The following is a 16,936-nucleotide window of genomic DNA, read 5'->3' as shown; positions in this document are numbered from 1 at the left end:
TAAAGACATCTTATAACCAAAGGATCTGAGTCACATACAGTAAAGACGACAAAAACCCTATTTCGCTGTTAACCCGGTAAATATTAGTATCGTAAACCGAAGACGGCACAGTCGTAAAAATGCAAGATGGCGACTGCAATGACAGGACGTGGTAGGAGAAATTTATCTTGATCACCAACAAATTGGCTATTATATATGTTCGTTATGTTTTAACGGATTTCTACTTTCTCCAGGTATCTCTTGTATTAGGAATATATCTGGAGCGTTGCTATCAAGGTTAGTACATCGATATCGGTGAAGCATCATAGCTATTAGCTTTAAGATAGCTAATATATTCACTGTTTCTGTAGAAAGACAAAGCAAACCCATACCGGTTACTTGTGTTCGCTGCTTCTTTTTTGCATGATAACAATGATAGTGTACCTGTTAATATACTGGTGAATATCAGCAGCATCAACGTATTATGAGTCCGACTTCAGTATAGCATGTCACATTATTAACAACTTTGCTGTGTAACATTACATAGATAACGTTAGGGAGCGGAAGCTGCCTGTTCACATCACGTTACTTAATGCACCGGTATAGTTAGGAGGCGAAATTGAGTGTTTATTGTCGAGGAGTGATATGCAGAGTGTTAACACATACACACCCTACACAGTTATTATGGTAAGAGGGAACAGTTACATTAGCACTAACAGCCTGGACATAAACAAGATACAGTGAATTTTCCCTGCTTGTAGCAAACTTGACATGCAGGTGGACTTTCAGCAAAACAATCTTTTGGAACTGATGATGAAATAATATCGCACTTCTCACATATACAGTGACATGCCTCTGCATTTCTCCAGGATACAGGCTCTGGGTGGCGGCCCTCAGCAGCTCTCTTATGTCCACACCAGCGCTTCACTGGAAGAAAAACACTGGGAGAAGAAGAACCGGAAGGTGTATCCACCTCAGCATCCAGATGAGCCTCGCAGACCAGCAGTGAGTCTTAACATGAAGTGCAGAGTGAGAGCATGTCCCACTCAGGTGTCACCTGTGGGAAAATGAGTTGGTTTAAAGACTTTAAAATGATTGTATGTCAAGTTTCAGACTGTGAAGTTGGGTTTGCTCTCTACAAACATCTTAATGTATATAAACATGTTGGTATTTTTTTCCCCACAGGAGATCCACCACGGTAGGAGGCAGATTAAGTACAGCAAAGACAAGATGTGGTACTTAGCCAAACTGGTAAGACATGGGATTTTTTTTTTCCAGCAATATTAAATTCTTAAAGCAGCGTCATTATGAATAGCATCAAACAATGTCCTGTGTTTCTGCTGTAGTGAGTGATTTTGTGAGATTCATCTCTGTGCAGTGCTTGTTTGAAACAGGTATTTTTAGTTGTGCATTGTTTTCTGACTCTTGAATTTTAAAACATCCACTGTGGGTCAAGAGTGAACAGACTACCAAGGATGCTCTGTGTTTGTTTGTTTGTTTGGCAGGATATATAAATAGGTTGTCAACATCTCTTGGTGTTACGTGGTGTGTGGGGCGAGTTCTTTTATTTGAGAAGAGAAGACTAGTAAACGGCTATTCCCCAGTGTGAAATGTATTATGCATTAACGGATCAAAATAAGCATGTGCACATGGATCTTCACTGTTTAGGATAAACAGAAAAGACTGTCCTCAACTTGTCGGTATACAATATTTGTATGAAAAGGTACTACTATCTAATTGGTCAAAAACTGTTGGGGAGAAGCCGTGGTTTAGACTTAACTCTCCCGTGATTGGTCCTTCAGTCCGTCCGTCCTCCAATCGTCCTCTCTGCTCCAGTGGTCGTGAACAGCACCCTAAAAAGGGGAGGAATACCTATACTGTCTTAATTTCTACATAAACACTTAATTCTTCCTTTGTTTCCAACTAACTGCTCCATATTAGGCATTGCTTTCTGGTTCTAATTAAAACTGCTCTGCCTCTGTGTGCGCATATGGTTTTACCTTTGAAGTTTTCTCCTCTTCCTGGCTTCAGATCTAATCTCTGTTTACTAACCATAGTGTCCCAGTGAACCCTAATTCCCCTGGGCTCATCTGCCAGGTGGTGATAGTGTGATATGTAACTACATAAACATAACTGTGAGAATAAAGTATATAGACTTATGTATGCTATAAAATAAAAAAACCTTAACTAATTCTATTCATATCTACTTAAAAATAAAAATCACCCTAACAGGTGGAAAGTCAGTTAAGATAACTGAAATGTAATTGCCATCACTATACAAACCTTGGAATGATTATTAGTTTTTCATTATCTATCCCATGCAGCTGTTTTTCTGTTGTTTTCTTCATAGACTCGCTGTGGTCAGAACTGGCTGAGGATGGTGCTACAGTTAAACAGCACTATCAGCAGGCAGTGCAACACCCTGAGGTCCTTACATCTGAGCAGGAAAGGTTAATGTGGCTGTTTCATCTCACTCATTCTTTGTTCTCCTTCACAGATCCGAGGGTTGAGCATTGATGAAGCCGTTGCACAGCTGGAGTTCAATGACAAAAAAGGGGCAAAGATCATGAAAGAGGTTTGTGGTTGCATGTTCACCCCTCCTGACTCTTAGCAAACATATGTTTGCTAAAATTAACACAGCAATTACAAATGAATGTTAATGTAATGTTAGTTGTTGTGTGGTCATTCATGCATCATCATCCTGTCTATGTACAAAAAGTCTATGTCACAGATCTTTGTTTGCGTGTGTGTTTCAGGTCCTCCTTGAAGCCCAGGAGATGGCAGTCAGGAATCACAATGTAGAGTACAAATCCAACTTGTATGTAGGTGAGTTTCTGCAGCACTGAAGGACTTCACTGTGCAAACAGCTGCACATTAAGAACACAAAGTACCCTCTTGCAGCTGGATGTCTAGCCTCTAATCTACACTGAGTGCATTTTAGATGCATTTTCTATGTGCGTCTCAAGCTGCAGTTAGAATTCCATTCTATAAAATGTCCATCCACACTGACTCAAAGTCGCGCACCCCTCACACATATGCATGCACATTTTTTACACTGCAGGTCTGTTGTGTTTTCCCCTCTGCTGTGTTTATGAAGCCTAATCGCCACAGACAGTTGTTTAAATCACACAAATCCCCATATTTTGTGTCTTGCAAACCCTTTAATGTGATCGGGCTCTTGATCCACCTCTGAGCTTTTTGGTTTCACTTTCACGCGCCGCCCGCAGTGAGCTGGGGAAAACCAATAAAATTATTAAACCATGCGTACTTAAATGTGCCAATGAGTTCTTCCTGACACACTTGCATGAAAACCTTTGGTCCAGTACATTTCCGTTCATCAGTCAGTCTGGTGAAGACTCTTTGTTTGGCCGCTGTCCTGCTGACAGACGGTTGTTCTAATGATAAAGACACAGAACACGTCGCTAACGTCTCGCTTTCAGTGTTGATTCCCAGTGAGTATTAAAAATAATTTCTCCTTGCCTCATTTTCTGGGTTTTAGCTAATGTGGTTGCTAATTGTCTTGAACCTGAACAAGACATTCAGACCAAATAATAAAACCCATTCATCTGTAATGCCTAAACATGTTAACATAAAGCAGTTGTTAATGAGTAGATTTTGAGACAACCTGCTACCTGAGTAAAAAGCAAACGGACAAGACTGAAAACATAAGTGACTTTGTTGATGAAGATATTTGACATTTTAAATATGTTTTGGTGTAAAAATCTTATCATGTAAAGATGTTTTTTATTTAAGTATGCAGACTTTGTTGAAGTATGTGCAAATGAAAAAGTTTTGCTTCCCAAAACTACTGAGAAATCTAATATTATCCATCAGATGGTGTAAGCCATTGTGCCAAAAGCAAGAAAAAATAAATTTCAAAGTGTGAAAATGGACATTCATTTGGAGGGAAAGCGGGTGATTTTTATTTTTTAAAAGCAGTAGATTTCTTCTGAGTTCAGATCCTGTGAAGAGAGAGTCCTTTATATGAAGTTGCAACTGTTATTACAGATAAGGCTAAAGTCACCTCCATCTTTATTTTGACCCGTTTTCATTCAAAGGCACCTCTATGAATTTAATGAGTTATTCTGTGCCTTATCTCACCCCCTCTTTTCATCCCATACTTTCCCTCCTGCAGCTGAGTCCTTCTCCAGCAAAGGGAAGTACCTCAAGCGAATCCGTTACCATGGCCGAGGGATGTTTGGCATCATGGACAAAGTTTACTGCCACTACTTTGTCAAGCTGGTGGAGGGACCACCACCCAAATTGCAGGAGAAGACGAGCTTCAACCAGGCCAAAGAGTATGTCCAGAGCCTCAAGAACAGAACCATCATTCACAGTCTGTAGGTCATGTGACTGTTGACATGTTCCTTTTACTGTCTCTGTGTGTATGTGTACCACTAGATATTTGTAAATAAAAAATGAGTGAATGGGTATTGAGACCTTCTACTGTTGCTCTTTCATGCATGTACATTTGTGATTGTGCAAGTCTGCTTTTGTGGGGTGCTTGAGGTTATACAGGGTGACAGGCACACTGGCATCGGCACTGAGGACCTCTTATACTCACTGTCACGAGTGGCTTCTGAGAACCAGACATTGATCCTTGGAGTGGAAAAGACAGACGGTCTGAATGGAGTGTCTTCCTTCACAGCAGATTTATTAGGAGAAGCTTTATTGCCTGATAGGAAAGTGTGTCTGCATTTGTCTTCAGTTAGTCTCTTATTCACCGGGACGGGCCTGACCTTGAAAGCACGACTTTGATTTGTGCAGTGCAGTTTAACTTATTCTGAAAGCTTCTTCAGTTCTTTAAATGAAACTCTGTACATTTCCTTCTGCTCTCCTTAGGAGTCAATGGACTCCAGCTTGTTAAAAATGCACCTCATAGAGTTTGTGATAAGCTTTGAGACCCTTTGGCCCTGTCCACTTGATTACAGCATAGCAGGAAAACCATAACGATTATGGCAGAATGAGTGATACTGTTGTCTCTGGTTGCTCCAAATAGGGGATGTGCCAGGTTAATTTAAGGTATTGGCATCAGGGATTTGTTGGATGTATTAAGTCTGATTTTGTTACAGACTGTTGTGACAGGTTTTTGTGCACTTTGGTGCTGTGTAAGCCTGTATATTGACATTTTCTGGTGTTCAATTAGATTTCAGTCTACTTTCTCCACCAAAACACTTGTATTATTGTTATTATTTTGGATATTGAATGAAAAAAGCGGTTTATTGATGTTGAACTGCACCTCCCATTTTTTCATGTTTGCTTATATTGAGGGACAAATATATAATTTGCTTTCATTTAATTTATTTCTTCTTTCAATCTGTTTTTATCTTATCTAAAAGTCCCACAGAATGTAATTATGTTTTTTAGTGTGTCTTCATCTATTTATTTGCCTCAGCCTCCTACTCATTATTATTGTCTGTTATTCTACTACTAAATTGAATTTAGACAAAAAGAAAACATCCTTAGGGGAACAAACTGAGGAGACATGAAAACATGTTCCGCTTTGGAAATTAGTATTTTCTAAAGGTCACAGTGTCTCAGTGTTGTCGAGGATCAGAGCTTTGGTCTCTGCTGTTTCTAATTGGCCTTTAGTTTCCTGTTCCTGATGTGAGTGATCCAACTTGTGTACCTGCCCATCACCACGTCTCTCCCGAGCCTTGTCAGTTCTGAGCAGCTTTTGGTGTATTTTCAAATAAAATGCCATCTGCTGGCCTCAATTTCAGCAGACATGTGCCCCCAATCTTAGTTTGGAGGCTGGCTTGGGCCCTCAGCACAAAGCAGCACCAACTTCTGAAAAGAGCAAAAGGCTTCATCTACCTCCTTATTTTCTTCTTCACTGCCTCACTGTTTCTCTTTCCTCCGGCATTCCACCTCCTGAGAACAAGCATGCTGGAAACAATTAGTAGAATGGCCACTGTTTCAGTTTATTAAGCAGTTGCAGTGTTGAGACTCTGTGCCAATGTGACCTCTGGGCAAAACATATTGTTGGATCGTGCTGTTGCTTGTTTTCTTTTGGATCACTAAATAACTAAATGAGTTAAACATTGGTTTAGTTATTACAGCAGTAGATAGTACAGTCCAAGCATGGAGTGTATCAGTTGTTTCTGAGGTAAGTAAAACCCTGCAGCAAACATCCATCCTATGTCAACGGTGTCCAGAAGTTGACTGCTTTGGGCTCAGAGGTGCCTGGGGTGGACCGTCACACAGTGGAAACGTGCACTGTGGTCAGACCAATCAGGATTTTAGGTCTTTTTTGGAAGAAATGGATGCCGTGTGCGCCGGACCAAAGATGAAAAGAAGTATACAGACCGTTACCAGCAACCAGTCCAAAAGCCAGGGTCTGTCATGGTCTGGGGTTGTGTCAGTGCCCTGGGAAAAAAGTCACTTACACTTGTGTGACGGCTCCATTAATGCTGAACAATACATAGAGATGTTGGAGCAACATATGCTGCCTTCAAGATGACGGTGTTTCCAGGGATGCCCATGCATATTTCAACAAGACAATGCAAACTTCATCCTGCCACATGACCAAGGCCTGGCTGTGGAGGAAGAGGGGGCCAAGTGCTGGACTGGCCTGCCTGCAGTCCCGACCTGTCCCCAGTAGAGAATGTGTGGTGCATTTTGAAACACACATTGTATCAATGAAAACCCAGGACTGTTGCACCTTAAAACTTGTTTGCAGGGAGAATGGGACAAATGTCCTCAGTCCCCAAACGTCTTTTAAGTGAAAAGGAATGGCAACTTCACACTGTGGTAAATGTTTCATTGTCCCAAGGATGGCTGCGGCTCATGAGGTAGGGCAGTTGTCTCCTGACCAGCAAGTTGATGGTTCGACTCCCGGTCTCCCCACATGCCTAAGTGTCCTTGAGGAAGATACTGAACCCCGAGTTGCTCCTGGTGGCTTGACTAGCGCTGTTGTGTGGTAGCCTGCCGTCGTCGGGGTGTGAATGGTGTATCATCTCTTGTAAAGTGCTTTGGCTGGTGCAACACTGTGGAAAAATGCGCTATATAAATACAGTCCATTTACCAACTGTTTTGAGGTTGTATTAAGCTTGAATGTCAACATATAAATCTCAATGATAATTAAGCAAACAGTTACCTTTTAAATACAGTTTTTCAGATGACTGCCGTCATGGTCAAGAATGCACTTTCATGCTTAGCTTTTGTTTTTGTGTGTTGACATGTGTGCCAATGTCATTTACCAGGAAAGTGCAAATACAAAACAGGATTTCTTAGTTTCTGGTATGCTGGTAATGGTGAGAGTTTTGTCCCCGGTTCACTTCCAGTTCATAGGCCTCTCTCTCCCCTCAAGCCCTATCTGCCTCTTCACCATCATCAGCTGCCCAAAAGAAATGCTAAACAAAAAGAAATCACTAAAAACATTCTTATATAACCACCATTCACACCTACAGTTTACTGTAAGTATATGCAAAACCAGCACACCGTGTCCTGATGTGTCTTGTTCTAAGTTATTGGTGTGGTGAAACACTTGTTTTCCTCCTTTGTGGTTTTCATGAGAGGTCATATAAATGAGTGATAAAAATGAGAAACTAAGCTGTGTTGGCCCCACCACCCCTCCGCAGGGACTATGGAGTTCAGTGGTTACATGAAGTGAATTATGCATTGTCTCTTTCTAACCATGAGCTCATCCAGCAACAAGATAAGAAAACATTCATTGGGAATTAAATGGACCTTATTATTCATGACAGATGAAACTGTGCATATTCTGTGCCCAAGTGTATGTCCTACACAACCCTGGCCCCCATGCACACCTGGATAAAAGAATGAGACATCATGATGATTCCTTTCATTTGTTTTTAATGTCAGTTGTTGGTCAACATCCGGGGTGGCCCAGCGGCGGCTCAGCTTGGGAAGCAAACAGAAATCAGAAGCCAGTTGTGTGGGAATTGCCTCAGGGTGTTATTCATTTCCTTTTAACTTTTCCATTTTTGTTTTTCCCTCTCTCTCACTCTTTGAGTCTCTCTGTGGTGGTGATGTGCAGAGGACGACAGCCGCAAAATGGTGTTAGCTTCCAAATTAAATCTTGGGCACAAACAGCACAGAGCAAGCTGCCTGCTGGCTGGCGCTGGATGCTTTGCCCTTGAGAAACAAATCCAGATACAGAACACTTTGTTAGCTCTATGGACAGCCTCCAATAAAGCTGCATTCACCTATTTTCCTGAAAAAGCTCACAGTCTTTGTCTGTCTGACAGTGACACATCTGTGTTGCAAAGAAAAGAAAGAAGCAGAAATGAAAGTACTTGAGCACTTTTGTGTTCTGTATGCAGCCCAGTATTTTAGTTGAATTGTTACTAAGAACAGCCAGGTTTTTTTAAGATTCGGTGTGCTTCAAAACAACTACTGTTGTGCAGTGTGCCATCTGACCATGTCTGAAGGGAAAATGCCTTTATTCCTGTTCTGAATTACCTCACTTAAGCGTGGGGCGAAAAGCCTGCTCTCATAGAGGGGAGTAAGGTGTGATGGAAGAAGTACTCAGATTGTTTACTAAAGTAAAAATATCAACACCATAATGTAAAAATACTCTTGTACAAGTAAAAGCCCTGTATTCAAAATGTTACTTAACTACAAAAGTATTAGCATCAAATATACTAGAAGTACAAAAAGTAGAATTGGCCACTCATTGTGCTGAATGGCACATTAATACTGGATCATAATGACTGATGTATTATTGTGCTCGTCACATTTAAAGTTGCAGCTGGTAAAGGTGGAGCTAATTTTTAACTACCTCATATTTGAAGTACTTTACATACTGCTGGGTAGCTTGTGAATTTCCCACCAGGGTTCAATATGATAATACTGCATTTTGTTTTATTAACCTCATTCTGAAAGGTGACTAGTAATTAAAGTTATCAAATAAATGCAGTGAGTACAAACACAATATTTCTCTTTGAAATATAGTGAAATCAAACTATGAAGTAGCAGAAAATGGAAATACTCCAGTAAAGTACAGATATTTCAGAATTGTACTGAATTACAGTACTTGAATAAATGTACTTAGTTACTTTCCACCTGTGATGAATTGTAGAAATTGTGGTAATGGCACACACACTTTAAGGCAGCATCTTCTCAAAGCTATTGTGTTTTGTTTACACAAAAAGTGGCAGAAAAGATCTTAAGAAATAAAATCAATCCCTTCCTTCATAGCTCTGTACATTTGGCCAAATACTACATTTGACTTTGTCCATTTTTGTATAAAGTTACAAATATTGTCGGACAAAGGCCTCTCCGCAGTTAGAATTCCTCCTGGGGGAATCCTAAGGCGCCAGAGGACCACATTGGATATACAAAGATATTTTTAATGCATGATCAGAGACTTAGGTGTCTTACCTTGTGTTAGTTCATGTTGCCTCATACTGCTAGCCATAAGCAGAGATGAAGAGAGGGTGTCACAGGTCTTATAGGTACAATCAGGTACAGGTGCAATCTCTTCTCCACAGTTTCAACCCCACAGTGTCCACAGACAATGCCGGCTCAAGTCAACTCAGGCCGTTTATCAGATTTTGCTCTGCTCCTGAGCCACAACCTTTTTTTCACATATGTAGTGCTACTCTCCAAGATCTATAAACAGTAGTGCTCCCCTTTGTAGTGCTTTGTATGAACTCACTGGTGGGAATGGAAACTTGTTTTATCTACTTCTTTCTATGATGTCATTGCTTTGGTGAACTTGTGACCAAACCCTCAGTTGCTCGAACTTCATTTGAAACTGTAACTCATTTCCATCCAGTATTTTCCAGCTTTTCAGCAGCATGAAAGCTTATGCTCATGACTGAGTCACTCTATTCACATCCAGCTGCTCACCTTTGAGTAGTGGCTGTCCATGTTCTCTCAGCCCTGGTCTGTTTCTCTGTTCCTGAGGCTGTAGAGGTCCACCTGCCTGCTCTGCTTTGTGTTAATCCATTGTTCAAGCACACAAAGCATCAGCACTGTCCTGCAGCTCCCATGGATGCTGAATAGCACTGACTTTCTTCCCTGTTGAGATGAAGTAAGAGGAAAGTATGACATCAACACTAGGTCCACATCTTTCAAATGAAGCTCAGAAAAAATCAGATTTATGAAAACTGAAAATTAAGCTGATCCATCAGCCAAAGTAACAGGATTCAGGGGTTGGAATCAGGTGGGAAGTGAGTGTTTGGGTGAAATCTTTGTCATGACAAGATCAGTGATCAAGTGTCGATTCACTTGTTGTTTTCAATGTAAAACCACCTGGTTCCACACACTCAGGATTCAGATGCACATATAAAATTTGCAGTGTCTTCAGAGTGAAATGTATTAGTATTACGGTGAAAGTTCATTTTCATGTCATCAGTAATTTCTGTGAAGATCTTCATGATCCCCCACAGAGTAACTCTTGGTTATGTATTTCCTCCTGCATCGCCAGTGCACTGGGTGTCACTGTTGCACTACATCTGAATCCCCCTGTTCCCAACTGCACATCAGAGGCGTTAGCAATAACAGCTCAAATCCTTAGATTCACATTCCTCAGACCGCTGAGGATGGTTTTCCTCAACATGTCTACAGACTCTTCCAACAGATTATGTCCTACATGAATCCAATCTGAGACACTGATTCCAATCTGACACAGTCCTGCTGGGTATGTGCACATTCATCCAGATGAATTTTGATATTTCATGCAAGCAGCAGCTCTCAGCACAGAGAAATGCGGTGCAGGGACAATGTGTAGCAGACTGACTACAAAACTGCTATTGTTACGGTAAAATTGATTTTCTATAATTCTGATGCTCTGTATGTGTATTCCAATATTTCATTACAGCTGTACAGTAGTTAATCAAATGTCCAGGCACAGCCCTGAATGACAAGCATTTGCACAGATACAAATACCCCGCAGTGACTCCTCACCGCTTAGATCTATCCAAGTTGAACCACAGTGGGGAGGCTGCGGCTCTGGAGGTAAGCAGGCCGTTCCCTAGCCGTCAGAAGTGCAGTCCCCAGCGTCTCTAGTCCATCTGTCAAAGCATCCTTTTATGCCTTAAGCAACTGAACCCCTAGTTGCTCCCGGTGATGACGCTGGTGTGTGAATGGGAAACAGCATAAAGATCTTTGCGTGCACATCAATGTGTAGAAAAGTGTCTTATAAGCATGAGACCAGTTCCCATGGCCAGATCTGAGTTTCTGACCACAGAACTGAACCTTTGCTTGGTGTGACAGGTGTGTGTTGCTGTTTTTCTGTACTCTATGGTGCATTTATTAAGGGCTGACAGCAGCTGAGGTAGTTCACTTGGATGGTGTTAGGAAACAAATGCCAGTGCTTTTGAAGAAAAAACGGGGTGAAACCTTGAAATGCATAGAAAGAAGCTAATTTGTGAACATGCACCTGTAAAGTCAAAATTCACACTATGGGGAAACTTTTGAATGACATCGACACTCATCATCATCCAACTGTCATCTCTATTGAATGAATGAATGCACAACACTGAGGTGTTTTCTCTTCCTTTGAGTCCTGATTAGGACCTAGAAATATGTGCTGCAATTTGATATTAATAAAAGTCTCAATTTTTACCACATGTTTGAAAATACTGCCCGTGTCCTTTAGAATTGTCTTCTTTCAAAAAACTCTCCAAGTAATTTGAATGCATGATGCTATATATGCCTCTTGGTGATGATCATTGTACTTTTTATGTTACAATTTGGGATAGTTTGAGTCAGGTAATTTAGGGTGTAATAATACAGACGCTCCATAGTGAAATTTAAAACTAATACACTGGGGGAAAATAACTATAATTAATATGATTGTTGTTAAAAGAAAATAAAACTGTCAACATTAGTCATCATTTATTTAACCATACTTGTCTAAGAACACAGCAACACTGACTCCTTTGACTCTTAGCTTCAAAAACACAAATAATAATCCATATGTCAACTATTCTGTGCAGCACCTTTTCCTGAAGTGTTGTTAACAGATAAATGTGCAGTGTGAAGGGACCACGCCTAGAACCTTCACTGAAATCTACTTTAACAAAATTGTGTAGGTGACAGCAGGTCTTCAAAGGCACGGCCTCAGACCAAAGGGCACTTCAAACTGGATTATCTCACTTGTGCAATTTCAGCCTGTCCATGATCAAATCAAACTATATTTGAGGCAATACAGTCATAAATGATAAAATTAGCTTTGACACTATCAACCTTAAAACATTAGTCCCACAAGTGAGTGAGGATCAGCTGAAACAAGGAACTTTCCAGCACTGAATATAAAGTGTTAACACTGATGAGGTCTCAGGGCTGGGTGGTTATGCTAAAATGAATCCCCTCCTCTAGCCAGTCAGAGTTAAATATTCTCACTGGTCATAAATTGGTCTGAATCCACCTTCATTCATTTAAATGTGAAGCATGCAGTCCCTCTGTGAGCTAATTCTGCCTTGAATTTCACTTTGTATTTACAGCGTTGCTAGTGCCACAGCTGCACCTTCTCTGTCACTTGAATTAGAGCCAGAGTCAGAGGAGTTCATGTTTGTTTCTCGCTGTTGCTGCAGGGAAAGTCACTTGATGCCCTGCGATGCTTTAGATCAGAGGCTCTCCAGTCATAAAATGGGCCATAAACACAGAAACAATCAAGGGAGGACCAGGCGTGTGTGTGTGTGTCTCAGATTGTATACTGAGTGTAGAGAATATCTCTACAGAGCATGTGTATACATGTATCTGTGTGTGTACTTGTATGGCTCGTGTTGTGGGGACATTAACCTGTTTATACAGTCCACTGTTGGGACTCACTTTCCTTCTGGGGACAAAAGGCATTTTTCCAATATGTAAATCATTAAATTTGAAGGCTTGGGTTAAGGTTAGGGTAAGCCTCCAGGAGATAAATGGAACTAAAAGTTATGTCCTCTGGACTGATGGGAACAGACTGTGTGTGTACGTGAGTGAAGGCCAGGTTGAACATAAGAACCCACCTACCTGCTGGAAATCCACTATAGCTAAACGTTAACTCTGTGCTAAGCCAAACTTTTTATTTAACAAGCAACATTGCACCTCTATCCAGTTAATGAAATATTGATTTGGAAATTGTATTGTTGGACTACGGAAAACTTGTAAAGCGCTTGGTGCCTTTGCTCAGAGCCAACTTCATCATTTATGATGTTTAAATGGTATTATTTGAAAACATTCCTAAAGCACAGGGAAGTTTTCCCTGAGCTTGATACGTACTGTGTCGGTGGTTGGTGTCATATTTCCATAGCCAGGAAACTCTGGACTTCAAATGGCTGCTTGTTTTCTAATGACAACTCTTGGCATCAACCTGACTTTCATAATGACAGTGGGACATTGATGATTTAATGATGTTTGTTCCTATTTCAGTTGAGCTGTTAAAGAAAAGATAATTAGTCTCATTTCCAAATGTCGTTCACAATTAGCAACTCCTTATAATGGGACTGTCTGTCTCTGGTGTCTGAACTAGGCCAGATTTGAGAACAAAACAATTGAATGTGTCTGTACTGTAGGATGGCGGCACAGCGGTGGTTAGCACTATCCCATCACAGCAAGGACATTACAGGTTTGAGTCCCGGCCGACCCGGGGCCTTTCTGTGTGGAGTTTGCATGTTCTCCCTGTGTCTGTGTGGGTTCTCTTCGGGTACTCCGGCTTCCTCCCACAGTCCAAAGACATGCAGCTTAGGTTTACTGGTGACTCTAAATTGCCTGTAGGAGTAAGTGTGTTTGTATGTCTACATGTCAGCCTTGTGATAGACTGGCGAACTGTCCAGGTGGACCCCACCTCTCGCCCAGTGTCAGCTGGGATTGGCTCCAGCCCCCCTATTCAGGAATAAGTGGTGTGGATGAATGCAATGTAGAACCCATCTGTACAGTACAGATGATAAGAAACTAAGACCAAGCCAAATGGAAGCCACTTGGGGCCTGACTTTGGTTATTTTGGTCACTGTGTTGAGTCATGACTCAAAGTGTGAGATCAATCTAACTCGCTGCACTGAATAAAGAGCCAAACGAATCTTTGCTATGTATGTACACTACATAGAAATAAGAGACTACTGCAAACAGACACATTTTAATTCTGTTGTATTTCTCTCTATTGAATAGAAGTGGCAGCAGAAATCTCTGAGACAAATATCTCATAACCTTGGCACTTAAATTATCTGCATGGTTGGACACCACATGAAGAAACTGGAAACCAGAAGTAAGATAAACTGTCAATTCTGGCAAACACTGAGGCCATTCTTCTTCCTAATGTACTTTTTACATTTCCCAGTTAGTATCGCAACTCAAATATATGTTCAAGTAAAGATCTAGGTACTTGAAACAATTAATTACTGCAACATGCTGCATTTTATCATTTTACACAAGGATAACTACCAGTCAGGCTACGGTGACTTGGACAGGGTATGAATTTTCATCTCACTCCTTAGAAAAAGGTGCAGTTTACAGCAGGTGCAGAGTGGCTACTGGACAGCGGTGTGTGCATCAACAGGAAACCATCATGGTTTATTACACCCAGTCTCTCAGAGCCATTTCAATTCAGCCGACTGTTAACACACATCCTGACTAATCAGCTCCATGGACAGTACCTCTCAAGCTTCACTCTGCTCAACTGATGCTTCGCACACCGTTCACGCTCCAGCACGCTCAGTCCAGCCTTTGTTTTCACTCCTCCAGTCTTGTACCATTCCAATACAAATATTACATTTCAGACCAATACCTCTCCTTACACAAACATAAAACTTATCAAATAGGCTCAGAAACAGCTTGCTCAGACTTGAGACTCTCTTGATAGGGTTTATCTATCATAGTTTATCACATAATATTGTGCAGGTGGAAGTGTTAAGTCTGATAAGTGACAATAATCCAACTTCTAAAAGAAACCAGAAACCTTTATAATTAAGCTTTTTGCAATTAACATTTGCTTCTAGTTTGTTTTTTATTTTTTATCAACATACTGTATGTAGCTGGTGAGCTAGAGCTTCCCAGCATCCAACTGTCCAATATCCAGGGTGAGTAAAGGAATTGACTACACATTACATCCCAACCTGCTTACTCCAACACCTTCCTCTAACTCTGCAGGTTGTGTGCGTGCTCACCTGCAGGACTGCCACCACTCCACTGAGTGTACACAAGGGCCCAGCGCAGGACCAGATGTTGTTGTTGTTGTGATGCTGCTGCAGAGTCACTCATATTTTCATGAATCATTATCACATCTCCTCCTCTCCTCTTAAACATTGAAGCATATGGGCTGCCTTTCCAAAGCCCACAGCGCCCGGAGCAGACACGATGCCCAGCCCTCAGTTCATCAAGGTCCCACATGATGAAACAGCGCGAGCCACTGATCTCCCTCTAATTTAATGAAAGCTATCGCCTGTTCTCCAAGTCTGGTGCCACACTCTAGATGGTTTGTGAGTAACTGGTCTGTGTCTTTTGCTTGATTAATCTGATTGCTACATTTTTCACTGTCCTCTCTCTGGTGATTGCTCTGGCACAACAGGTGGTGGGTTTCATTAATTATGCCCTTAATTGGTTTGGAAATGTTGCATACAAGTTTGTTTTGGGGGAAGGTTGTGGTTTGTTGTGAGCAGCAAAACTTCTCAGCATGTTTCTCTCACTTAAAAAGATAAAGGAGCCTCATCTTTTGAGCAGATTGTGGTGAAGATTCCAGGAGGCAGCAAAAACTCAAGGACAACAAGCAGCTGGGACTGTTTGAGGTAGGATGGAGAAGTCTGGTAACTAAAACACATCTTTGTCCTCTCATATGTTCTCTGTCATGTGTTGAGTCCAAAATAACAGAGAACTGCTATGTAAAGGTCACAGGAATGTACCAGCTAACTCGATGGTGAGCGATTGTGTTATGACGACACATCATGGCCAATCAGAACTTCAGTTTTCCAAAAGCGACAGTAATAAAATACACAACTGCATGTCTGAGTTGACACAGGGTTTTAACTTCGACACATAGCCTCAAGATTCAATACAAATATGGGACTTGCCTTATGGCCTTTTAATTAAAATTGTTATTAATCACTTTATCAGAGCCCACAGACTGAGTCCCACAGCAGGTTCCCATATTGCCCAGTTTGTAATCCTGCCTTTTATACCACATATTAACATGAGGTGTGTGTCTGCATATGTTATCCTGATAATATCATCTGATCACAGGCTTTTTCATCTACACTTTTACTAATAAGTGTTCTCATTTTGTGGTACACCTCAAAAACGGCATGACCACATTTGAATTATTAAATAACAGTTCTGTATTTCATTTGAAGACGGCAATGCATTGTGTACACTGGAGGACCAGGTTAAGTTGCATATCAATGAATAATTGGCGTCACAAGCCAAAGCAACATTGAGGTAGGAACCATTGTGCAGGCAGCAGTTGCGCCAGGTGTGTCTTATGGGTGAGGTCTTCCGCTCAGCTTCAGAGACAATTTGGAACGTGAACTGAGAGCCTCGTGTCCTCATTGCTGCTAAATATATCTGTGTTTTCCAGGTCAGTACACAATGTGAAACCAATGCCGTAGATAGTGAGTTACGTAATGTGAGTGTGGGCAGGATGTTTCCATGTAACAAACTTTTATGTCGAACTTTTGTTACAAGTTAAGATAACCGCGGCAGTGCGGAGTGGGGTAGCACGACCTAGCCAGAGTGTGCCGCCACAGCGGGAACGAGTGCAGGGACGGGCGTGCGCCACCCCGTGATTGTGTTTTCTTTAATGTAATTTAACGTTAATAGGCAACTTGGCACAGAGGGGTGGGTTTGACATTTTTGTATGGGGATAAAATACTCTCAAAAATGTTACAAATGCGTGTTTAACGTTTTGTCTGTAACAAGCGATTTGTGTGTGTGTGTCATGAGGATCACAAATGCGTGCTGTACAAACTGCACATAAAACACGTTTTACAAATGCTTAAAATCGATTTTTCGTGTGCAGTTCTTTAGAAAGTACGTACACATTGTTACCTACGCATGCGTGGATCGTCTAACA

General features: G+C 41.2%; 1 protein-coding gene and 1 long non-coding RNA gene across 3 annotated transcripts in view; both read left to right on the top strand.

Annotated features, from left to right (window-relative positions):
- Positions 1 to 33: 33 nt before the first annotated feature.
- mrpl22 (mitochondrial ribosomal protein L22) lies at positions 34 to 4,410 on the top strand. Its single transcript, XM_020587069.1, has 7 exons — positions 34 to 151; positions 234 to 276; positions 849 to 984; positions 1,165 to 1,230; positions 2,477 to 2,554; positions 2,736 to 2,805; positions 4,115 to 4,410. The coding sequence occupies exons 1-7, from the start codon at positions 127 to 129 to the stop codon at positions 4,321 to 4,323; spliced, it is 627 nt and encodes a 208-aa protein (XP_020442725.1). The 5' UTR covers positions 34 to 126; the 3' UTR covers positions 4,324 to 4,410.
- An 11,901-nt stretch (positions 4,411 to 16,311) lies between these two features.
- Positions 16,312 to 16,936, top strand: part of LOC109952156 (uncharacterized) — a 6,156-nt gene continuing 5,531 nt past the window's right edge. For both annotated transcript variants that reach the window (XR_002273715.1, XR_002273714.1), the window contains exon 1: positions 16,312 to 16,441. This is a non-coding gene — a long non-coding RNA (uncharacterized LOC109952156). The remainder of the gene's footprint in view (positions 16,442 to 16,936) is intronic.

This window comes from Monopterus albus, unplaced genomic scaffold (genome assembly GCF_001952655.1).
Source record: "Monopterus albus unplaced genomic scaffold, M_albus_1.0 scaffold437.1, whole genome shotgun sequence".
In the NCBI taxonomy this organism is placed as follows: Eukaryota; Metazoa; Chordata; class Actinopteri; order Synbranchiformes; family Synbranchidae; genus Monopterus; species Monopterus albus.
Note: the sequence above shows the minus strand (reverse complement) of the source record. Positions and strands in the feature narration are given on the sequence as shown.